The sequence below is a fragment of the Lissotriton helveticus genome, chromosome 12, assembly GCF_964261635.1.
Source record: "Lissotriton helveticus chromosome 12, aLisHel1.1, whole genome shotgun sequence".
NCBI lineage: Eukaryota > Metazoa > Chordata > Amphibia > Caudata > Salamandridae > Lissotriton > Lissotriton helveticus.
In genome coordinates, this window is record NC_136073.1 from 848,707,411 (window position 1) to 848,733,120 (window position 25,710).

The 25,710-nt window shown below is 45.2% G+C and overlaps 1 protein-coding gene across 3 annotated transcripts in view; it reads right to left on the reverse strand.

The window, feature by feature from the left end:
• The window catches only part of MFSD12 (major facilitator superfamily domain containing 12), an 86,794-nt gene that overhangs the window by 4,070 nt on the left and 57,014 nt on the right, over positions 1-25,710 (reverse strand). For all 3 annotated transcript variants that reach the window (XM_078670736.1, XM_078670735.1, XM_078670738.1), the window contains exons 7-9: positions 19,804-19,974; positions 18,474-18,568; positions 17,509-17,639 (exon numbers count right to left, since the gene is read on the reverse strand). In XM_078670736.1, the coding sequence (XP_078526862.1) occupies positions 17,509-17,639; positions 18,474-18,568; positions 19,804-19,974 (397 nt within the window). The remainder of the gene's footprint in view (positions 1-17,508; positions 17,640-18,473; positions 18,569-19,803; positions 19,975-25,710) is intronic.

The window sequence follows — 25,710 nt, forward strand, 5'->3', positions numbered from 1 at the left end:
ATTTGAGGTGAGTTTGTTGGTTTTTAGCTCCCGATCACTATGTTTTCGCCAGTAAAGGTTCATGGAGCAGTCAGGCTCCAGGAGCAGGGCGCTCATCTCATCTTTAAAAGCCTCCATTCTATCTGCACAGTGTGTGTGTCTGTCGCCCCTAACAGTAGTAGACAGACAGACTCTTCGGCACCCTGAAGGAGAGCTCTGTGGAAGCAAAGAGCTCACAAGGCACATACTCCAGACCAGGTTCTTGCCTGGAGAGGGGATAGCGACAGCTCACTTGTTTCCATGCTAGTGTCTTTGGAGCCTCCCTCCAGAGGAAGAACCTCAACAGCAGCCAGTTCAGACCTCCATCAGTCTTCAGGAGAGACCCCAACTCAGAGGACCACCTAAGGAATGAGAGGGAAGAGCCATCGGCACCGCCTGTGGAGGTTAACCACAGAAAGGGAGAGCGCGAGTTCAGACACCGAAGACACTCCAGACTCAACTCATCGTCCAGCTGTGGATGACTGGGGGCAGCGGGCCGGGTCTCGTTAGTGACCGGTACCCACAAGCCCCAAGAAACAGGACCAGGGGCCTCCTCCAAACCCTCTAGGTTAATAAAGAGCACTGGAACAGCTGAAATGTGGATTCTCAATTTCACCCAATTTTTTTTAATTTTGCTCAATCTATGCCCCCCCCCAATGTGCCGTGCAAACGTTAGCCCTCAACTCTGTGTGCATGTGCCCACACTGACTCCCTCGGGCTCAGAGGCGTTTTAAGGCATGGTCAATTGCCTCGTGCCCCACCTTCCAAAGGGCCCCCTGGTAAAGTGACTTTTCTCTCTATTTCACTTATGTCTGCTTTATTTCTCCATCTGAACCTCTCTCCCTCTCTCCTCTACCTCTGACTCCGGCTCTCCGCCCCGTGTCATTTTGAGGATTTGCGAGTTCACGAGCAACTTAAAGATTAACCTATGATTTACTGCGGTTTCCATTATGCCAGCTTGGTGAGTAATTAATGGGTCACAAAATTTACATTTATTCCGTACGGGGGGCCCAACCTTTGTCTTGCCCCGGGCCCCCAAAATCCTAAAATGACACTGCTCGGACCATGTAATTAATACGTATAAATCCATAGGATGACCTACAATACAGCCTCTTGGAAAGTGAGACGAGAAAAGTCCATTGTGACAAGTGTTTCTGACGGAAACTGGGGTTAGTGGAACGAGCGAATCACAAGTAAATAACCCACAAGGTCTGCTTGGCGGCACGATGCTGCCCTCTTCAGGTTGCTGAATGCACTGCGGCTTGCCCCTGGTAGGGGTTTCTACTTGCAAAAAGAACAATTGATGGACACCCATGACCTTTATGAGCACAACCTTGAAAACTGATTGACAAAGATCTACTTGACCCGTTACTAACGTCTGCGGTGAAAATGGTTCTTGCCAACTGGAAAGGCACGAGTAAGACATCTCATAAGAGCTGGATAAACTGGATCATCCATCTCAGAGGGGCACACAACATAGCATTACAAAACCCTCCCTGAAAGCCTTCAGCAGGATGATGTGGAACTCTTTGGACACATATCTAGGGCCCGATGTAGGTAATCTCGATTTACCTACTCTTAAATACCGATTCGGTATTTAAGAGTAGGCAAATGGGATGTAGGTAATTTCTATTTTTAAATTACCGAATCGGTAAGATTCGGTAATTACCGAATCTGTATTTACCGATTCGGTAATTGCCATTGATTCCTACGGGCCTTGAGGCCCATAGGAATCAATGCCAATTACCGAATCGGTAAATACCGATTCGGTAAAAGTACCGAATTTACAAGGGGGACAGGGTGTCACTTTGACACCCGAATGCACCCCTCAATTGTGCATGGGTGCACATGTTGCTGACATACATGCCCTTAGGTAGGACTGATTACAGTGCTACCTACATGTATTACAGAATCGGTAATTTTACTGATTCTGTATTTTACAGAATCGGTAAAATTACAGATTCGGTAAAATTACCGATTCTGTAATTTGACATGCCCCTACATCTCAATATCCACATACCGGGCGGAAACGGCCTAAAATCGGTATTTTCGGCCGTTTCCGACCGGTATTTGCCAACCTACATCGGGCCCCTAGACTCTTACGAACCTCCATGAACTAAATGTATCCAATTGACTCATATCCTGTGCCTTTACTGATGTACCATTTGAATATTTGTACTTAAGTGTAATAACCACTGTTGCCTGTATTAGGCTGCTTCTGTATGTTAGGACTGCCAATATCGGATTGCCCTAGTGCCGACATATGCATAGAATGTTGGAAGTGATTGACATAGCCGGACTAGCCGTTGCTCTTTCTTCCCTTCGTCTTTCTTTCTTTTTTCCCTTCTTTTGTCTGTCCTTTCTTCTTTTACTATTGATCACTTGGGTTAGTCTCATCTTACCCATATAGGCGCATTACCCCTCACTTTTTGACAATATATGTTTAACTTTGCCTTAGATATCTCATGCTAACCCTGTTACAGGCTTTCTGTCTGACCTTCTGAAAATCAATAAAATATTTTGAAGAGAAAAAAAAGAATGTAGAACAATGTCATACATTCACCTCAGTAGAGAGATCTGGTCCTAAATCCATCATTTCTTTGCTCACGTGCCATTCCAGTTTGAACCCAGCCATATGTAAATCAGTCTTGACCCTGTGCATCATGGGAACAATCCAGCCCGAAATGCCAGGCCAGGTCCTTCCTGGAATGGAAACAAGCATCGGAGGACCGGTTTCTGGGTTGCACCCCCTCATCAGCCAGGATTGCTCGAATGATGGATTTAACCCAGATCCTTGTGACTGGGGTGAATGTTTGCATTGTCCAGCATTCTGTCCATCAATTGTTACTTTTGCATATGTGGCCCTAAGTGGGAAGGGTATGCCCAGACGTGGGGTTCCATGCTCACTACACCACTGGATTCAAGCTAGCCTAGCTGATGAAGGGTGATGCCCACATACCGGTCCCAGGATGCTAGTTTCCGGTCCTGGGAGGACCTGGCTTGGCAGTTCGGGCTAGGCTGTTTCCACAAGGAACAGTGTCAAGACTGATTTGCATATGGCTGGGTCCAAACTGGGGTGCTGTGGTGAGCAAAATAATGATGGATTTAACCCAGATCCTTGTGACTGGAGGTGAATGTTTGCATTGTCCAGCATTCCGTCCATCAATTGTTCCTTTTGCATAGTGGTTTCTACTTCTCATGCAAGCTCCTGGCTGCTCCAGCGTGTAGTAGAGGAAACAGAAGTGGAAGGGAGGGCGAAAATGGTGTTGTAGAGGCAGGTGGGAGTGGTGAAAGGAGGCAGGGTGAGTGATGGTATGTGGGAAAGGGAGAGCATTTGGACAGAGAACGAAAAGAAGAGAAAAGAAGGGGGAAGAAAGGAGATAGCATGCGGCCATGACGTTGTTTAAAAGGGCTAGAAGGGCTGCCTTCACTCTGCGGGTTTCATAGATACCGTGCATGGCACACACTTGACTGTCGGGTATCACGTGATTAGTGAGACCACTCTCAGTTGAATGTTGTGCCGTTTATACCCACCTACTGAGTTTTTGTGGGGGTGGGGCACTCCAGGATTTCTCCTTTCTTGTCCCCTTTGAATAGTCTAAATCCAAGCTTTAAGGTGGGCACAAGGGGTTCACCGTCTCTCAGTGCATCGAGGACTGAGGCAACAATGCATAAGGAAGCCCAGGTTAGAGCGCTGTGCAGAAGGAAGCCAATGTCAGTGCGCTTCAGTGATCCATGCACAAGGAAGCAAATGTTAGTGGGCTTAAGTGATCCATGCACAAGGAAGCCAATGCCAGTGCGCTTCAGTGGTCCATGCACAAAGAAGCTAAGGTCAGTACGCATCAGTGGTCCATGCACAAGGAAGCCAAGGTATGTTGATTCCACTATCCATGCACAAGAACGCCAAGGTTAATGTACTCCAGTGGTCCATGCACAAAGAAGCTAAGGTTGATGTACTCCAGTGGTCCATGAACAAAGATGCTAAGGTTAATGTACTCCAGTGGTCCATGCACAAAGAAGCTAAGGTTGATGTACTCCAGTGGTCCATGCACAAAGAAGCTAAGGTTGATGTACTCCAGTGGTCCATGAACAAAGATGCTAAGGTTAATGTACTCCAGTGGTCCATGCACAAAGAAGCTAAGGTTGATGTACTCCAGTGCTCCATGCACAAAGAAGCTAAGGTTGATGTACTCCAGTGGTCCATGAACAAAGATGCTAAGGTTAATGTACTCCAGTGGTCCATGAACAAAGATTCTAAGGTTGATGTACTCCAGTGGTCCATGCACAAAGAAGCTAAGGTCAGCGCACTTCAATGGTCCATGCACAAGAAAACCAAGGTTAGTACACTCAAGTGGACAATGCACAAAAAAACAATGTTAGTGCTCGTTAATGGTCCATGCACAAGGAATCCAAGGCTAGTGGACTCCAGTGGTTCATGTACAACAATGAGAAGTTCTGTGGTGTCCAGTGGTTCATGCACAACAAAGCAAATGTTAGTTGTCCCCAGGCGCTAATGCTCCATGCATAAGAAGCTAAAGTTTGTTGTCTCCAATGGTCAATGTACAATAAAGCCAATGTATGTGTCTCCAGATGTCCGTGCACTAACAAACCAAAAGTTTGCAGTCTCCATTGATCAGTGTACAACTAAACCAAGGTTAGTGGACTCCAGTGGTCAAAAGTTACTAAACATTTAAGCGAACCCCCACCTCACCCAGAAGTACCTTGCAACAGTTATCCTTTTGATCTGAAACAGAAAGGTTCTATTTCCTTCAACATATGGCAAGTACAGGCCTGTGACTCAGAGATGAAGACCCATCACAGGACAGATGCAAGGTTGTTAGCTGCCCTAGGTGAAGTATACAGGAGAGTGACAACTAGGACTCCATATACTGAACATTCCGCACCACACCACCCTGTAAACACAAATCTTTAAGGACACACTTTGTACATGCCAACTACCCTTATGTGGGAGGGACAACCTATTGTTGATACGTACATGCAGAATGCCCAAGCTTTGGAGGGCTACACAATATTTTGGGTGCATACATGTCAAAAGTCTGTGTTCGAGGGAGACAAAATGTTCATTACACACATGCCACTACACACATGCCACTATCACGGTGTATTCTCGCTGAACATTTTTGGTACACACATGCCAACAAATCCACAAGGAATAGGATTAGTTTTTGTTATTTTTTTTTAGACTTATCTGCATATTGATTAAGCACTACACAACTGTTCCCCAAGCTGCGTCCCATAATCCCAGAGTTCCTGGCAAATGTATGTGCACAGCATCCTCTGTTAAATGGCTACCAGGATGAGCAGCTCTTTGTATGTGGGAGTCCCTGGCGGTGTGGCTATACAGCCTCTATTGTTTTTTTAAAAAAACTTTATTTTTGCTTTTTCAACAAGAAGAAAAATAAACAAACCCCCCAGAATTGGCATCAGTCATGTAGAACATGAATACAGTTCGACCATCTCGAACCATCTCATTATGGCACCAGTAGGTAGTGAAATCACAGACAGACTCCATTGTTAAATGGCTGCCAGACTGGGCTGCGCATGGCCTGTGGGAGTCCCTGGCGGTGTGGATATACAGCCTCCATTGTTAAATGGCTGCCAGACTGGGCTGCGCATGGCCTGTAGGAGCCCCTGGTGGGGTGGATTTACAACGTCCATTGTTAAATGGCTGCCAGACTGGGCTGTTCTTTGTCTGTAGGAGCCCCTGGCGGTGTAGACGTACAGCCTCTACTGTTAAATGGCTGCCAGACTGGGCTGTTCTTTGTCTGTAGGAGCCCCTGGCGGTGTAGACATACAGCCTCAATTGTTAAATGGCTGCCAGACTGGTCTGCTCTTCGTCTGTATGACCCTGGCATTTTTCAACAGCCTTTGCCCTTCCAAGGAACCCCTCAGCTTACCAGGCACTAGACAGACAGCTCATTACCCACAGCAACACTCCACCGCCTCTTTGCCATCTCTCGTCCACAAACGGAGTCCCGTCAACCACCAATTCACTCTTTTTAAAGTCTAAGTTCCTTTGAGACAATAATGAGTCCATTAGACTGAGGCAATTTCCACCCCTCAGTGCAGTTGCTAAAGGCACACCAAGCCACCCCAAATGGTAAAACATGTCATGTTCACCAGCCTGTCACTCAAACAGTTAAGGTCACCCCTTTTCCGATTCTGATCTGCAGCTCATTTGGGTCTTCGGCTAACCCTGGGGGGTGCCCAATTGTCTGCAATAACAAATATGGTATCTCTGAGAAATAGCACCATACAGAAGTCTGGCTGATGATACTTCCGTGATCTGACCGAGTGATCAAGTGGGACAGGACAATGGCTACATGGAAGAGATAGTACACCTTGGCAGCCATCTTGTTTCACCAGCAGCCGTCTTATGTTCATACTTCCAACACTATTTTATGGCACAACATTTTTTTCTGTGAGACTATTGCCATTCAAATATTACTGTATTAAAAGAAAAGCAAAAGCCACATTCTGCAGGAATCGCACTCTTTTGCGTGGATCCATGGAATGATGTCCAGCACCAAAATAATTCAATCCAAGTACCCCAGTGCTTTGCTTCACAGTTTCATGGAGGCCAGATACATTTTCAAGTTGGCCTGTCTGACTAGGTCGAAGATAAAAACACACCAATGGACGGATAACAAATATGTTGCACTTTTCCGCACTTTTCCCTTTCAAAAGGTGCGCCCTGCGCAAACAATGAAAGTGTGTTGTATTAGAATTAATGCGCTGCCCCCAGAGCAGCCACAAACTCGCCCTGGGGCAGCACATTCCAATAAAATAGGGATCCGCTGTTTAAAAGCTGCTGTGTTTCACTGTGCAGACGGCAACATGCTGGCACTTTTAAGAGGGATTGGAGATCCCCTTGCAGGCGAGTGCAGTGAGTGACTGCAGTAGAATGTTTGGGGAGTCCATGGGACCCCGTTTGTCGCCCCCAGTGAACTGTCTTTGGCAGGCGCAAGCAAAGTGCGACACCTTTTTGTGGAATACTTTTAGTGAGCCTCTTAAAGGCATGTTTGCCTCTGCGCCCACATCGGTAATATGGCACGGGCGAAGAGGCAAAGTGATTCCCTCATTTTTATGGGGCAACGTCCCTACACAATTGAGGGAACGCCCTCTGATGATAGCGCTGGCGAAACTTTTCCAGCATCGCCATCTGCATTACAGAAGTGGTGGCACACACATCTGCGGCCCCTTCTGTAATACCAATGTGCCCCGGAGGCGCATAAAGCAGGCCTCAAAATATAAAACGGGCCCAGGTCATCTCTTGAACAAGACCGGCATCTCTCTCATCTAAGTCTGTGCCAGGAAATTAATAGCTTCAGGAAGTCTAAACCACTTACAGCTAACCCTTCTCAGAGTCTGCCTAAAACTTTGGACCTCGACTGGCGTAATCCCTGCTTACTATCAGGATAACAATCAAAACCTACTACCTGAAAAGTTCATCATATGCAAACAATAATAATGGTAGCATAGCATGCCAGTAATTTTCGGTCTGGAAACATCAGAACTGATTTTATCACAACTGGAGCAAGTCATGCTCCTTCGACAACTGCCCTCTTCTCGCCCAGACGATGCCCACACCCCAGCTCTGTCCCCTCCTATCCTATCAATAACGTCTACCCTTGGGTAGACAAACCTTCTAAGACAGAGTCTGATGGACGGAGAATGGAACTGAAAACTGCATCACTGGAAGTCTAGCTCAATGGGTTTCACTTTTACGTTGGATGTACACTCCAGATACACAGCATGATGCATTTCAAAAAGTAGCCCAGGTGGCACTCCCGTCCAAATCCCCAGTGAAAAGATACATGTGAGACCCTGTTCTGTCATCGAGCCCCTGGCCACAACCTCCTCTGCCATCCGCTTCTCTTCTCGCTCCCTGAGAGCTAGTCACAGGTGTACATTTTCATTAAGAAAACTAAAACGTCACATTTCAAGGTCCCAGTCCTACGGACACATGCAACGTGTATCGAAGTGTAATCTTCAAAGACACAGGTAGTGTCCAAGTGAGGCATTAGCAGCTCTGGTGGCAGTATCTAGGAGAGATCTTCATAGACTCAGGGAGTATCCTACTGAGGTGTTAGTAGATCTGGTAGCAGTATCCAAGTGAGATCTGCACTTACTACAGTGAAATCTACCACACTCTTGCTGACATCTGCAATACCCTCACTGCCATCTGACTCCCAGCGAGAGTGCCTCAGAGAGATCTGGAATTACCACCGTAAGTGAGATCTGAAATGAGCCAAGTAAATCTACAGCAGGGAGATCTGCAACTACCTTAGTGTAAGTGTTCCTGCGAGAGCTGAGAACAAGTAAGATTTGTAACAAATCTGCAACAATTCCAGGGACTATAATCAAGAGTCATCTATTAAAGTGTCCAGAGTTCTGAACAATCACTACAATGTCCCAGCAAGATCTGTTATAATCCCACTGAGATCGGCGACAGTGTGGCGTTGAAATCGGTAGTAATCCTCCCGAGATCTGTGAAGTTATCCCACTGAAATCTGTCGTGATACGGAGGTCTGCAAAAGTATCCACGAGAAAGCTATAGTATTTCCACGGAGGTCTGCGCAGTGTCCTAGTGCAATCTATAGTAATCCTGAGATCTGTGTCAGCATTCTAGAGAAATCCTGTAGTAATCTCCGATACCTGAAATTTGTAGTAATCCCAACGAGCTCTACAGGAGTACCCCAGTGAAATCAATAGTTAATCCTCTGAAATCTGCAAGAGCATCCCAATTAAATCACTAGTAATCCTCTGAAATCTGCAAGAGTATCCCAATGAAATTACTAGTAATCCTCTGAAATCTGCAAGAGCATCCCAATTAAATCACTAGTAATCCTCTGAAATCTGCAAGAGTATCCCAATGAAATTACTAGTAATCCTCTGAAATCTGCAAGAGCATTCCAAATAAATCAAAAGTAATCCTCTGAAATCTGCAAGAGTATCCCAATGAAATTACTAGTAATCCTCTGAAATCTGCAAGAGAATTCCAAATAAATCACTAGTAATCCTCTGAAATCTGCAAGAGTATCCCAATGAAATTACTAGCAATCCTCTGAAATCTGCAAGAGCATTCCAAATAAATCACTAGTAATCCTCTGAAATCTGCAAGAGTATCCCAATGAAATCACTAGTAATCCTCTGAAATCTCCAGGAGTATCCCAATGAAATCACTAGTAATCCTCTGAAATCTGCAAGAGTATCCCAATGAAATTACTAGTAATCCTCTGAAATCTGCAAGAACATTCCAAATAAATCACTAATAAACCTCTGAAATCTGGAAGAGTATCCCAATGAAATTACTAGTAATCCTCTGAAATCTGCAAGAGTATCCCAATGAAATTACTAGTAATCCTCTGAAATCTGCAAGAGCATCCCAATGAAATCACTAGTAATCCTCTGAAATCTGCAAGAGCATTCCAAATAAATCAAAAGTAATCCTCTGAAATCTGCAAGAACATCCCAATGAAATCACTAGTAATCCTCTGAAATCTGCAAGAGCATCCCAAATAAATCGCTAGTAATCCTACTAATATCTGCAACAGTATCCCAGTGAAATTTGTTAGAACGTCAGGGAGAGCCGTCTAATTCAAGGGACGGTGGCTCAGTCAGATCTGCAATGACCCCACTGATATCTTCAGTAAAACCTATGACAACATCCAGTGAGCTCTGTAGTAATACTTAAGAGATCTGGTTAAGCTAAATATGTGTCTCTGTGAGATTTAGGACAATAGACCATATCTGCCTCGTCAACTAGGCGCTGGAATGAGACACAAGACCACTTGCACTTCCTGAACAAGTACTGCGCTTTTGTGCAAATCTTGAAAATGCAACAAAACCTGTTCCTGATCCTAAATCATAAAAACCCATCCCATTAACCAGAAACATAAATAATACCCTGATCCCTAAAAAAATCATTAAGCTAGTCCCCCAAACCCCACACAAACATTAGCCACCTACACCCCAAAATCCTTGACACTCCCCCTGTAAAAACTTAAAAACAAGCATTTACAATGCAATGGTTTTGCCTTTGTTAAAGTTAGAGCTAATGGCATTGCTCTTGACATTTTTTTATTTTTTTTTTAACATAAATAAATGGCATTGTCATTTACAATAGCAGGACAGGGCACAGGGAAGGGGGGCCAGGAGAGACGAAGGAGAGCTGCGGGCTCAGGGAAGGGGGGGGCGAGGAGAGACGAAGGAGAGCTGCGGGCTCAGGGAAGGGGGACGAGGAGAGACGAAGGAGAGCTGCGGGCTCTTGTTGTAATGCTTGCATGGATGAGTTGGTGGATGCATGGATGGGTGCATGCATGGATGGGTGTATGGGTGGGTGTATAGATAGATGCATGGATGGGTGGATGGATAGATGCATATATACAGCCAATCCCTCAACATTGACATTGCAGTAGGCCATGCTACGTAACCAGGCTTGAGCGCTGGGGGCGCGTTTGGCACCCCAAAGCAGTGCAACTTCCCTCTTCGCCAAGAGTAAACTAATGGCAACCAGCCTGCGAGAGGAGCGAGAAAATTCACAACATAGCCCATTAGCGCCACTTCAGGAGTGGGAGTCAACTCTAAAGCCAGCATTGTACCCAGAATCTTATGGCCAATAGATATGTAAACGTGGGCACTCCCCAAGAGAGATGGGCAAAGTCGGCCTGCGGTGCCTTGCATTTAGGACAACAATGCGACCTGCTAGCGTCTATCCTGTGCGCCAGCGCAGGGGAATGATACATGCGCCTCAGAAACTTCAAATGTATAAGCTTATGCCTGCTATTAATGGACACCTCTTTAGTGGCCGCGCAGCAGGCAGCCCATTGGTCGTCCGTGATCTGTACACAGGATAAACGACCAACTTCCCAATCCTTCGCTTTGATGATCAGACCTGCTTCTTCTAGCGCATTTGCCTTTCCAACAGGACTTCTCCAATGCATTTTTCTACATAAACAAGCATGTGCCCATGGCTGGCTGTAATTATTAATGAGTGATGCAGAAAAGCTCTGGACCAGAGATTCCAAACATCACCTTCTTATTAATTGAAATACCTTTTCGGTTCCCAACAACTCGTTTAATAGGAAATACTGTGATGTCCTCCCCCTGTGGGGATTTTTTTCAATGGAATCATAGAAGAAATGTAAAAATCATAAAGCATTGACTGTTTTTAGCCCCATATGTCTGGGCACGTCAGTTCTAGATTAACACAGTTTGTATACCATTCAGCCTGCACTCAGTAGGACACTGTAGTGTTGTTCACTGCACAGAGATAATTTCTATGTGATGTTTAGGTTCCCATAACAGATTGAATCAGAGCCATCCATCCGGTAATGAGGAGTTTCTTTTTTTGAGAAACGGTCCATCTCTACTGCTTTGATGGGTTGCATGGTGGCCTTGCCTTACTTAATGAGCAATGGAAGTGCTTAAGTGGTGTGGTCAGTGTTTTTCTTATTTTTACCCTTCTCTTAGGTTGGTAAAATGTCAGTGTCCCAGCATTTGGGGAATTTATTGGTACGTTGATACTGGCTAAACTATCAGTGTTGAATATGTGTATGGTGCTCCATCAAGGGGTTTGTATTTTTGTAATACCTCCTAATGGTTACTGTTGTCTGGTGTCCCATTGGTTTTGTGAATGGACGTAGTTAGACGATCTGTCTACCATGTTGTGTTACTCAGCTCTTAAGCACACCAGTTAAGACCGCACTATCCATTAACTGACAGGCTGATTTCCCCACCTTGGAAAGATACACACTTATAACCCTTAACCCGGCAACAGCTCTCAGAGAGTTATACCCCTCTCTGGGTCCTGCACTCGGCTCTTGGTTGTGAGCTATAGCTGGGAATTCTAAAAATTAAATAAAAACCTGAGCAGCACGCCAACCTTAGCCTCGTCAAAGGAAATGATAATATGCTGAACTCTAAAAAAAGACATGCTTCTCTCGTCGGACAAGTGTCTGCATTTTGCTCACAATTAACCTCACTCTCCTATGATCTGCAACTCGCGTTCTTTTCAGATTAAATTCTGAATACCTTTGTCATGGCCTTTCCAGTAAAAGATTTGATTCAAAACACACTATGGGAGAGGATTGCGAATCAAGCACTCTTCTGCAACGGGGAGCCCCACCACTGCCTGCACGAACGCCGAAAGCATCTTATATTATTTCTGCCTCTCATTCCGAAAATCGTCTCAAATCCGAGACCATCGTGCTTACCTTAAATAACTGGGATGCCAGGGCACCATGCTAGCCGAGGACCCTTCCTCACCAGCACACATCCATCCTTCAACACCGTGTACCCGATGCAGCGCGACGGCCTGGGCTAAGTCAGAGCCTTTCATTTGTACAATTTGTGCGCCTTGTAGTATCACGTATTTTACGTAGCCGAGTAAACAGTAAACACACTGCAAGAAGAAAGGGGCCCGATGATGCCCTATTTGCACACCTTCCTGCTTACCAAACACATCGAGCTGCCAGCAAGACGGTCACTTCCCGAATAAAGTCGAGTGCAAAGAACGAGAATAACAAGAAACAAAAAAAAACGCCCGGGAAATGACGTCACGGGAGTGTCCCGGGCCGGCAGCCAATCACAGCGCGGCCCGGGACAAAGGGGCGGGACTTAAAAAAAGCCAGAGAAACGCCCCCGAATCGCGTTTTCCCCGAGAAAGCGTGATTGACAACCTCTGTCTCCCAATGGCTAGCCTCCATTTATGGAGCTAGCCAATGAGAGACAGAGGCGGGTCATCGATCCGACATAGATCTCAAGAGGTTTTTTAGCGCATGCGCACTACGTGCGCACTTGCAGGCAAAACCTAAACATCCCCTTACCTATATTGGAAGTAATGACTCCAGAAAAAAAACCTGATGCACCATCTCTTGATGCGACACCCACCATGATGCAAGGCACCTTGGTAAGTGCTACCAGAAGTAAAGCCTGTGAAGGAACAGTAGTGTACACTTCGCTCTTTTTGCACAAGTGCTTTGTTGCCTCACAACTCGGGTACTATTTAAATACATGGGCTGATTACGTTATAGTAAATGACAGGCTGCATGGGACTTGTGGTTGAACAGATAAAGTGCGAGATCAGAGTTCCAATCCTAGACTCCACTTGTGGTGAAAACGGTAACAGTATGAACACTCAAATAAATGCTGTTTTTATCAACTGTTATCCCTGGTCTAGCAGCTGGGTCCACCTGTCTCTTAGGCACTTCACTACAAAGTTATTTTCTAAATTTTCTAAATAATTTTCTATTATTTTCTAAATAAGACATATATGCTATTCTCTGTGGAGAGTACAAGCACTTGCAATGCTAATGGGTCTGGCTTGAAAGAAAAGTTATATGGCATTCTGAAGCATTACAAGTAAATGCCTCAGTAAATGGGAATAGAAGTCTATTTGTGTAGAAGCAAAGAGCTGTAGAATAATATTGGAGTATATTAAAATGGAAGGTGCCAGTTGTACTGTCAAGCCAGGTCTAAAAATGCATGTAGGTTAATGACTGCCCTCCTCCGATCGGTGCTGCTGCCAGAGAAACAACAAATGATCTCGATAACGAAGACGCTTTTATAGCATTCCAATGTCACTTGTATGCCCCCTGTAAGTTCAAGCTTAGGCTGCAGGATAAATAAACAAAATGATCACAGCTGCGTGGATGGCAAGCACTTTTTTGTGGAAGTGCACAACATCTGCACAATCAAAACATGCACTTCTGGCTTCCTATATGTGGGCGAAGCTAAAAACCCTCTAGTGATGCTCACATAATTGTCTGTCAAAAGCTGCCCTGTCAAGCCGACCATAAAGAAGCCAGTCTGCGGAGTAGCTGCTTCCAGGGAATAATCAGAGGTTTTGGCCAGCATTTGCAGCTTTCAGAAACGAACTACTGCAAGTGGATAGACTCTGCCCTCTAGTGGCAAATGATGAAAAGTGCAACTGAGAGCTGGTGCACCTTTTGTGATAACAACAAGTCTCTGAGAGAAGTAAATATCATTTAGCAGAGTCGAGAAACACATAATACCAAAGCCCTTGTGAACTGCCCAAAGTTTCAAGAAAAGACCGATGGATATTATGCAGATTTGTCGAGCTCACTATCAACTGGGAGGGTATCCAGGTACTGAGCAGGCGTGTGTCGGCACACTTCCGGCCTAGTGAGACTACTCGAAAAGCCACGTCTTGAGCTTCCAGCAAAATTCAAGAAGTAAAGAGGAGGCTCTTATGTGTAGGGGGCTTGTTGTCCCATGCTCTAGGAGTGTGTAGGACAAGGTTGATCTGCGGATCTGGTTTTCCGTATACGTGGGATTTGTGCAAGTAGGAGTCTGGCGAGCGGAGGTGTCTGGAAGGTTTGTGAAAGCAGATGCGATAGTTGAGGTATGCTGGGCCTGTGTTACATAGTGCCTTGAAAGCGTGGGTGAGGAGTATGAATTGTGCTTGTTAGTAAATGAAAAGCCAGAGGAGCTCCTTCAGGTGCGGCGTTGGATGAGGGTGATTCGGGATGCCGAGTTCTGAATGGTCTGCAGCCTTCTGGAGAGTTTTTCATTTATCGCTGCATAAAGGGTGTTCCTGTGGTCCAGCTTGCTTGTGACCAGAGCGTGCGCAATTGTTTTGCGGATGCAAATTGGGAGCCATTTGAAAATCTTCCTGAGCATCTTCAGGTTATGGAAGTATGAGGCGGTGATGGCACTGACTTGGGCGGTCATGTCAAGATTGCTGTGGATGTTCCAGAGGTTCTTAATGCGGGTGGGTCCTAGCTCAGTTAGCACCATATGGAGTCCCACAGTGATGGGCTCTTCCCGAAGATCATGATTTCTGTCTTGTCGGTGTTCAGTTTTAAACACTTGGTCTTCATCAAGTGGGCTATTTCAGTCATGCAGGCATATACCTTCATCTGGGTACTGGGTGACTTGTCCGTAAAGGAGAGAATTATGCAGAAGAGGAAGTTGATGTAATGAGAGCGGATTATGCTAACTAGAGGTATTGTGCATGCATTGAAGAGGGTCTGGCTCAGCCAGGACACTTGCGTAACCCCGCAGATCAAGTCATGGACATCCAACGTGTATGGCGAAAGGCTGACAGACTGGGTCCTTCCAGTCAGGAAGGACCGGATCTATGTATGTGTATGTCCTTGGATTCCGAGGTCATGTAGGTGCTGGATGAAGATGGGGTTGGCTACTGTGTCAAATGCTGAGGAGAGGTCCAGGAAAATTAGGGTCACGTGTTACCTCCATTCAGAGTCATGCAAATATCGTCTGTTGCGGTGATGAGGGCAGTTTCCGTGCTATGGCTGGGTCAGAAACCAGACAGAGGTCTGTCAATGTGATGGTGGTCTTTGAGGCATTCAATGAGGTGTCTGCTGATCATTGTCCCAAAGAAATCAACGGATATCACAGACCCAGTAAATGCAATCACCACAGAGCGACTCGACTCTTATTAGATTGAGCGCTATGTTTGTATCTTGCAGAAGATTGTACCTACGTGATGTAACAAAAATGAAAAATAAATGGAGCAGATTTGGGCTCATTTGAGGCCTTGTGCCATTAGTGTTCCTATACGTAAACATTTTCAGTACATATAGGTATTTACCTACCACATAAAAACACACTTCAACTAAGTGGTTGCTTTCCTCCAGTTAAACAATTGGTAAACCGAGTTGGACTCTGAATGAGTTGGCACTATTGCCCCATGCACAATCTTACTGACAGGACTCGGCTGGGCTCCAACATCATCCCTGGCAAAAAGGTGTGGAGTGGCTGCCCTCCCGGTAAAAATGGGTTCAATTGTGTACATTAAAGCACAGTTTTTAAAATTATATTAGCTAAGCACTTTCAGATCTAGTCCATCCAGTTGTGATGGAAAGCCCTTCTCTAGCAGATAACCCGAAAAATGTCAGAGTGTCAAAATGGCAAATTCTGGTTAGACAAAATATTATTTTCCAGCACCAGTTCTGGACTAGAAGCACGGTTAGCCAGGCCACTGTGCCACTCTGACATGTTCCTGGCAGGCTTAGGGCTAGCGGTGCTGGATGGCACAGAACTGTTTAAAACTAAACTCCAGTAAAACAGAGGTTGTGCTTTTCGGCAACAATCCTATCATCTGGACCCCTGACTGTTGGCCGAATTCCTTAGGACCATTGCCCTCCCCGACTGTGAAGGTGAAGAACTTGGGAGTGTGGATTGATGATACACTTAGTTTCAAGGACCAGGTGAACACCGTGGCATCAGCCACTTCGTACATCCTCAAATCGTGTAAAAAAATAATGCCACTACTACCTAAAGACGCACAACAAACGGTGGTCACTGCGTTAATAATGTCCAGACTGGACTATTGTAACAGTCTTTACCTCAAGTTACATGAAGGATCAATGAACAAACTACAAATTCTACAGAACGCAGCGGCCAGACTCATTACGTGCACTCCTAAGTATGTATCGGTTACAGCCGTGATCAAAAAAACTTCACTGGCTGCCGGTTAGGAAGCGCACTCAGTTCAAGGCTGTATGGCTGGTCTTTAGAGCTCTTCAGATAACGGGGCTGGTATTCACCAAAAAGAGCACTTCGGTCATCAGATGCTAAACTGGTGGTGATGCCCTTGGTGAAAAAAGCCAATTGGGGGGGTAGGAGTTTCATGGCCAATGCAGCTCAGGCCTGGAATACCCTCCCAATACATCTGAGACGCATGACCAATCTAATGGCCTTCAGGAAAGCATTAAAAACTTGGCTTTTCACAAATTAGGTTGCTCAATAACCCAAATGCTTGATTCAGTGGTAGGTCTTCACCTAGCGCCAGGACACCTTCGGGTAACAGTTGCGCTCTACAAATGCAATTAACATGAACACTAAGGGCCAGACTGGGGAACCCAAAGCAGCCCTGGGTAAAATGCTCAAACCAGTCCCGCTCCCTTTATCTATCTTTCTTTCCATCTGTTCTCTCTCAATCACTCCTTCTTTCTCCTTCTCCGATTGCTGTCTCTCAAACTCATCACTTTCTCTCGTTCTTTAAGCCGGTATGTGCCTTCTGCAATTAACCTTGAGGGATAGTGACCAAGACACTAGGAGCTGCCCTGGGCTTTCAAAACTGGCCTACAAGGCCTCCTGCCCATTGAAGAAATATCCAGTGGACTAAAAGGCCCGACCACCCCTAGCTACCATGAGTCAACCATGGCCCCTTTCCAGAAGCAGACTCCTGCAGAGTGAAGTGGTCTAAACAGTTTACAGGGCTGATTTTGGATTCCAGTTCGACTCAGACTAGCAGTTGCCCCACCAGCCCCCGATGGTGTTTTATTATCCCGTTCTGAGGCAATACTTCTGCCTACATTAAAGTACCTTGTATGAACACCAGAGATGCTTGCCCAGAGGAAGATTGGATTACAGAGTGCAGCGACAGTGGCCCGGATGTGCATCATAAAGTATAGAGACAGAGGTCATGCAGAGAGGGTACACCTTTGCCCAGGGGGTTCAATCAGCATTACTTACGGAATCGAACACTGATCGGCCAGATCATGATAGAGCAGAGGAAGAGAACAGCCAGGACCGCAACACCTCCTGTAACGAGGACCATCACGTAGTGGTAGTACTGGACGCAGGCCGGGCAGCACAACTTGGTCCTGGTGGGAAGGGTAATATTTTGAAACATAAGGGTTTAAAGGCAGAACGGAAACGAGAAACAAGAATGCAGATGACAACAAACCATCTAAGGGAGCACACACCAGAGGGGAAGGCAGACAGAGTGCTCACACTGCAGGAAAGCAGGCAGAGAAGTCTCACTGCAGGGAGGCAATCAGAGCACTCATACTGTGATGTAAATCCAGGTATCCACAACACAGGGAGTAAGCAGAGTGCTCTCCCTGGTGCAAGAAGATAGTAAGAGTGAACAAACACACACACACACACACACAAAGGTAGGCAGTGTGTTCCCACTGAGTGAAGCAATGCACCTCACATACAAACACTGTGGGAAGGCAGCCAAACACACCGGAAAAGCAATCAGACCAGAAGCCAAAGTGGGCGGATCTGTGGGGAACAGCGTGCCCGTACTTTATTTTAATCAAACAGTTTCCCTGCTTTTTGTTAAAAGGCAACTATCCCAGAACAGTTCAATCAGACCTTTGAGGTGCCTCTAATGTAAGGGAAAGCTAGGGGTTTCCTGCGTGTGAAGCCAAAGGAGGGACAGAAAGCTAAGGAAGAAACTAGCTCCCTCCGTAGGGTGCCTGCTCCCTGCAAAAAAAATTTAATGGATGCAGAGCAGTGGCCTTCACTGGCTTCCTGGGGTTTAGCCAGGGTGATCCTCTGTGGGCAGTCCCATTTGCTCTTTAATATTGTCTGTAATGAATATAATCCATATACTGAGGCAGCATTCATACAATGGATGTGGAGAGGAAGAGGGACAGAGCGCAACATATCCCACCTCAAGTCGAAAAGCGCGCAAGCTCAGGACTTACTGGCAGGGATGCAGGCTCTGGATCAGCACCACCGCTAGCCCGTTGGCCACCTTGTCAGTGAAGCTCATCGCTCCGTACACGAAGGCCCCGCTTTGCTGACAACAGTGAGACAGAGAGAAGTATCAGAGAGGGCACAGATCCATACACAAATCACAAAAGCAAAGACAAACTACTTTGTGTCACCAAAAAGGCAAGCCAGCTTCACTTCCACTCTTGTGCTAAATGCACGGCGCTCCTGAACACACTGCTGTTTATTTACAGACTTTCTACTTGCCATTCAGTCACAGTTAGCTACCTCTCTTTTCATATCGCCTAAAAGCCACTTTTTAAACCAGGAGCTGCATTAGTGCTTATGCGTTCACCGGTGTCGCCCATCCTGTATTGCCTGGATTCATATCTCCAAATTGATATTGAATTACTGCTAATGCATTTACACAGGTCTCCTATGGGATAGTGCATCAATCCAAATCGAGTTTAACATAATGGCTACATCTACATTACCCCCACAAGAAAATGCATTCATCCAAACCCCCCACTGGAGGATAAGTTGAGCCAAGGCCCTCTGACAAAATACGTTAAACCACATCCTCCATGCTGGATAAAACATTCATCTACACCCCCTTTGGAGAATAGACTAAACCACATTTACTAAGTGAGAGTGTAAGACTGTCTCTGAATTGGGAAGTTATGCGGATACATATGTCCACAACAACAAATGTATTCCACTTGCGACATATGCTGAATTATGTCCCGTTCGTGGGATGATTAATTTACATAGCACCCTTTATGAACAGTTGCAGAGAAAACCTTGATGCTGATGCAAATTCTTTTTTTAGTCTCCTACGGCCTCAGAACCTGCAATGCCACTAGTATCATGGAATCCTCCTCGGGGTGTTGACCCCGGCAAAGAGCAAAGCATCCACGGAACTCCAGCAGAGTTCCTGAACCTGGATAACTAACAGTCAACCAGGCCAGGAATGGTCCAACATCTTTGAGTAAACTGAAGGCCCAATCCAAGCAAACAAGGACATCTCCCAAGTGCTGCACTCATTACATCATTAGGGTACAACCCTCTTTATCAAACAAAGAAGCGTCCAATGCGCCCCAACTGAAGCATCACTGAGGTTCCCCAACTCCTTCATCCGGACATTAATGAAACATTTTTAAACCCTGGTGTATCTGAAGCATGATTCAAATCTAGTAACTTTGAAGATTCCACACAAACAATGCATCTCTGAGGTGCATCTCCAATCTTGGTATCCATATTGAAGCATTGTATACAGTTTCTGCTTTAAACCATCTCCATCTCTGGCACTTTGGTGATACTCACCATGTTAACACCAATGAGGTCGGCGGTCATGGCGAGTGATGTAACTAAGATGGTAGCACAGCCGATTCCCAGCACTACAGCAGCTCCATAAACTGCAACCCCAATCGCACGGTCCAACGCTACCCAAGAGGCGAAGACTAGGATCGCAACAAGACCCAGGAAATATGTCAACTGGGTTCAGCAGCACAGATAACAAGATAAAAGAGAAGGAATGAAAAAATTAGTAAGAGGCAGACAGTAGTAACTAACAAGAGACCTGCAATTAACCAATTGAAAAGGCAAGAAAGAACCATCAAGAAGTTTGAGTAACTAGCAAGAATGGTAAGAGAAGAAAAACAGAATAAATCATTAGAAATCACAGGAGAAGAAAATCAAAACACTCTACAGAGGAACCTCCAGGAACCGTGAAAAACAGCAGGCATCTCTAAAGGAGACCAGAAAATAGCAAGTAATAGAAAGTAGAAATTAGAAAGAAATTGTGGAGGGACAACAGCATAAGACAGCAAGAGATCAATATTGAAACTTCTCCCAAGCAGTTTGAAAATATGAGAAGAGAAAAGAAAACAGCATCTCAAAGAGTATCAGCACAAAACTGCAAGATGCAAAGAAATAAACTGCAAAAACTCACAAAAGAGGGAAAACAAGACAAGTTACAGATCACCAAAATTCTGTAAACAATGACAAGCAAGACCCTTGGGTGAAGAACAGCAAAAACAGTTATAGAGTAACAGGGTAAATGCTCAGGAGATGAACAACAGATGGTGAGTGAATTACATGGATCGTTATGGGAGAGAAGCAAGATGCACTAGAGGATTGTGAGAAAAATAAAGAAGCAAAAAAAAGCCAGAAAAGTAGGCATCAGCAAGAACAGAAAGGCAGGTATTTATCAGAAACAATAGGAAGAAAAGATTAAATAAGAACAAAAAAGACGAGAGAACAGCAAGAAATCACCAGAGAAAAAGCACAGCAATATGAAAGGGAACAAATGTTAACAAGCATTTGCAATGCAATAGGTCTCGCATTTACGCAAGTTTAAGCTATTGTCATTGTAAATAAAGCCTTTTATTTAGGTTTTAAAAACCAGACCAAAAATAAAAGGCATTATCATTTACAATGCTAATAGCTCAAACTCGCGTTATTGCGAGACCTATTGCATTGCAAATGCTTGTTGCTGTTGGGAATAGGCTGGAAGCATTTTGTCACTTCCCGTCCCATTTCTCACTGATGCAATAGTTTACCCCATGGGTTCCAACAAGTAAACTTGTTCCACATACAGCACAGGATTTTGGGGCGTTATTTGTTCATCCAATTTACTAACAAATGTGGGCACCTTGCAGCTTTTTAAGGAACCCAATTTATGACATAGCACCTGACGAGGGAGGGTGAAAGGCTCCAAAGATACTGTGGATATGGAGAGAAAGCATACAGCTTTCTTGTCTTTTCGGTGGAGACATGTCCATCAGAAACCATTCTAATAAGGATCAGACAAAGAGGTCATGACGTTGGTCTATTCTATAGTAGACTAATACCATATCATGAGTAGACCATTAAAGAAAGGTGTTAAAAGTTTACTCCTTTTTCATTTGCAGATGGCTAATCAAAGGCATTTATATTTGACAAAAACTCTGCCCACCTGATGACTTACTGTGGATCAGATACACAGCACTAGTTTATGCACCAGAATGTGAAAACCAACACATCCATTGCTCTCATCACAACCAGCCCAGTTAATTGAACTATGTGTGATAAGTGCTATTTCGAAATCTCGCAATTATGAGTTTTGTAGTACATATATTAGCAGGTAAAAATCTGCCAATCATCGGTGAAAAGTTACACCTATTAACCAGAACATGCAAATTTTGGTGTAGTAAGCACAAAGATCCTCATGCTATTCCTCAAAATCTTGGAATTGGATGGTATTTACCGCACCAGATAAATTCTAATTCTAAGAAGTCTGATTTCCACTCAGGTGCAATAAATATAAAATCAATTTGTGCCACTCATAATAAGGGTTCATGTCTAAAACTGATACGCGAAAACAATGGTCCAAGCAGATAGGCCAACAGGAAGGACAAGATTTAACAAATTAATGTATCCTGAATTGTATATGTACAAACCAGACTCCTCAACCTAGAGGTAGTGTGTAAGGTATTACTTTCAACAATATGGAATAGAAAATTAAATATCAGTACTTATCACACACATAGAAGTCAATGCATTTGATTTTTTCGGTATTTATGTGCAACTTGACTGTGTAATTCATATTATTTACATATGGTCGTTGGGTGCTGAAAGAGAATGCTTGTGTGTGAAATTTCCCTTAGAAAACAGAAAGAGGAAAAGAACCTCATACATATATCATAGCTATTACAGGGAAGCCTCTACATTACATTTATTGGACATCATAACTCATTCTCATTAAGCAAGGATAATTGTTTAATTATAACTGTTCCTTTTATGGATGGGTAAACCAATCCAGGCTTTGTGAGAGTGTGCAGCACACAGACATGGAGAGGCATACCCGCCCACCACACCACAAGCATTCCTGATTTTTAAGACGGAAGACACAATGGAACTCACAACTGTAGATGAAGTCTTCAGACTGCCCACACCACAGAGGGTGGTGTGGGCAGTCTGCATGATGATGCTAGAGGCTCTGGTGCTGGAGGAGCACATATGTTCTTTCCCGCTAATGAATTGGATGGCTGAACTGTTTTTGGATGATGACAGTGATTTCATGCTGGAGGCTGTTGCTGCATATTTTGCATATTCAGTCCTGTCCTAGAAGCCTTCGAGACTTTTTGCTACTAGCCAGTTATTGATTACGAAATATTTGGACCTTTTCCGTACAATTTATTCTACAAACCCGGACCTATTGACTTGAGTGAGAGTGAGGCTTCTATATTGACCTTTATAATGCCATTTCACCAGATTTTAGCTCGTTATTAGTGAACTCTGCTTTCATGATATGCCCCTAGTTTTGTCTTACCATACCTTATTTTGTCCGTGCTCGGATCATTGGGGGGGTGTCATATAGTTACTGCTTACCTATATACCGTGTTAAGTTCGCATGAGCTTATTAAATGCTTCGCTTTCTATGGATTAGTAACTATGCTGATAACTGTGCTTGTGATAATATGTTTGCTAGTATTATCTAAGATACTGCGTTTGAGAACCCTGCATTAGTAAATAAATATTTCAAATGTGCACGCGTCCTCTTTTATTCCACGTTCTGGTTTGAAATGATTGCATAACGAACGAGTGTTCATGTGTTGCACGATACCTGAGGTATTCTAAGTTCATGTTCTGGTCTGTCTAAACATTGGGAGTTTGTTATGACCAATGAGACACTGTAGTTAGCTCGGTAAGAGGATTTTGGATACGAAGGTGAGTTTTTGGGCCAGCCTAATTCACTGAAGTTCCAAATCTCTCTGCACAGTTCTGTAGGAGAACGGAATTCCCGCTACAAGGGGTCTAAACTACCATAAATGCTGGAGGGAGGGAGGGTGGGTGGGTGGGGGTAGAAGGCCCCAGCAGCAATCTCCTTCTACCTTTTTGTGGATCCTGGAAGTCTCTGGGACACTGGTGTTTCATATCTATAGACCCTCGCCAGGAAGAAACCCCCAAGTCCCCTGTGCAAGGCCACCAGCTGGAGAGCAGGGAGCACCCCAGTCCTGGTGTTTTATATCTGTAAACCCCCCGCCAGGGAGAGACCCCCGACCCCTGCGCGTGGAGTCAGCTGTGCCCCCTGCAGAGCTCTCTGCATTTGACAGAATGTTCTGTGATTATTGCTATCAATGGGAAATAGAGAGGAGTCTTCGCTGGGCCGTACTCGCTCAGGTCCCCCTAGGGAGGGTTACAGTGGAGCTAGTGGAGCCCCTGCACGGACCTGGTCCAGCCGACCTCCCCTTGACATTCAGCAGCCTAAAAATATGTAAATATTGATGGGGAAAAAAAACAACTGACCTGCCTGCTGATGCCTTCGGACCTGTGGTGTTCGCCAACCTGCTTCCTGATCTGGGACTGCAGGCGGGCTGCCATTGGCCCCGCCGTTACATGCAAAGCTAACTTTCTTGACTTGAAAGTGCAGGGAGGAGGGTTTAGGGGAAACAGGAACACGAGACAGGGTCCAGGAATACATTTTAGTGCATTTTAGGGGGTTGTGTGCGTGCCATTCCAAGGCAAATTAATGGCCATGAGCTCGTTTTTGGTCAACTCCAACTATGTGGAACCCAAGTTCCCCCCCTGCGAGGAATATTGCCAGACGGAGTATCTTCCCAGCAGCCACAGCCCGTACTTGTACAACGGTCAGAGGCGAGACGCCGGCAGCAGGTTCCCGCAGCAGCCGATCGAGGCGTCCTTCCGCCCGGCGAGCCCGGAGCAGCGCTACTCCTCGTGTCTGGGCGCCAGCAAGCCCCCGCTCTGCTCAGCAGCAGGGGCTGCGGCCCCCTCTTTGAGCCAGGGACCCCGAGCCCGCCGTCGCCACAGCCACCCTCCTGCAGCCTGACCCCCCTGATGCACAAAGCCCCCCTGGCAAGGAGCCCATGGTCTACGCCTGGATGAAGAAGGTGCATGTCACCACGCGTAAGTAAACCCCGCACGCTGCGGCCCGAGCTGCAGGGACCCCTCCCCAGCGCTTGTTTAAAGGGAACTTGCGCCTGGAGATTTACAAGCTGCTGTTTGCTTGGCGCTAATAATTACATCCGCCATAAATTTTTATTACACTCCTTCCTCAAAGTTGCCTTTAAAGTCCTCCCTGCCCCGTCCCACGCTTCCATTGCATTTGCAATTGTTGTTCCTTTTTTATTTCCACCTGCCGACACCTCCCTCCCCACACAAAGCTAAGTATTACTAAGTATTGGAATTTGTGTGGTGGCCACATCCAGAGTTGAGCGCGCGTGCGCCTACAAAACAAAAGTGAAACTACAGGAGCCTTGCGAGGAAGGGGGGATAGGAGATGTGCACGGCACGTTCATATTTCCAGTCCGGCATGTGCGTGCCTCTCTCCTGTCTCCCTTCCGAGGCAAGTCAGTAGCAATAAATCTCGCTGGCGACAGCGCTTCGCGTTGTGATCGTCAGGCGAAACCTAAAAAATCAATCTTCTGTTTGGGTGTGAACTAAGTTAGGGGTTCATCTTTTGTATGATCTTTGTTAATAGCACGGTCCTGCCTTGCATTCAATCCATGAGGTGAAGGGATAGCACCAGATGTGCATTATGGTGTTAAACTGTCCAAGTTAAAAACTGGCACCAAATCCAACCCAGGATTTCGCAATGCCTTCTTTTCATAGAAAAAAAAAAGATCTGATGCAGACCAATGTAGTAAAAAAATAAATAAAAATGGTGAAGTGTAATTGGCAGTAAAGTCTAAGTGGAACCCTGGAGCGTCGGGTGGATTCTACATTCAATCTGTGGAAAGAGGCCCGATACATTGGTTTCTTGGTACATCATATGGCCCTAAAATAATGTGAAAACCTGCACACAAACAATGCAACACACCATGCCGTCCTATTGAGTGTACTCTCTAGATAGCCTCCTAAACAAAATGTTAAAACTTCTAACCACTGTACACACACTTTGCATTCATGATCCCTGTTCGAATAGTCTAAAATGCAGTCCTGAAACCCCTATATTTTACACATAAAAGTTTTCATATCGAACAGGTTTTTCCCCCCCAAAATATTTTTATTGTTTTTCAAAAGAAACATACATGAAGTAATACTGTACCAGGGTTATCATAGTATATTTGTGAGGCAATCATAACGTATACCAAAATGTGAGGTGAGGTTATTACGGTCATCTGAGTATAATGGGCATAACCCCAGTAAACAATAAAACAGAAAAGAGGAGAGGTGGAAAGAAGAAAGAGGAAAGATAAAAGAGAAGATGACAGGGAGCGCTAGTCTAGC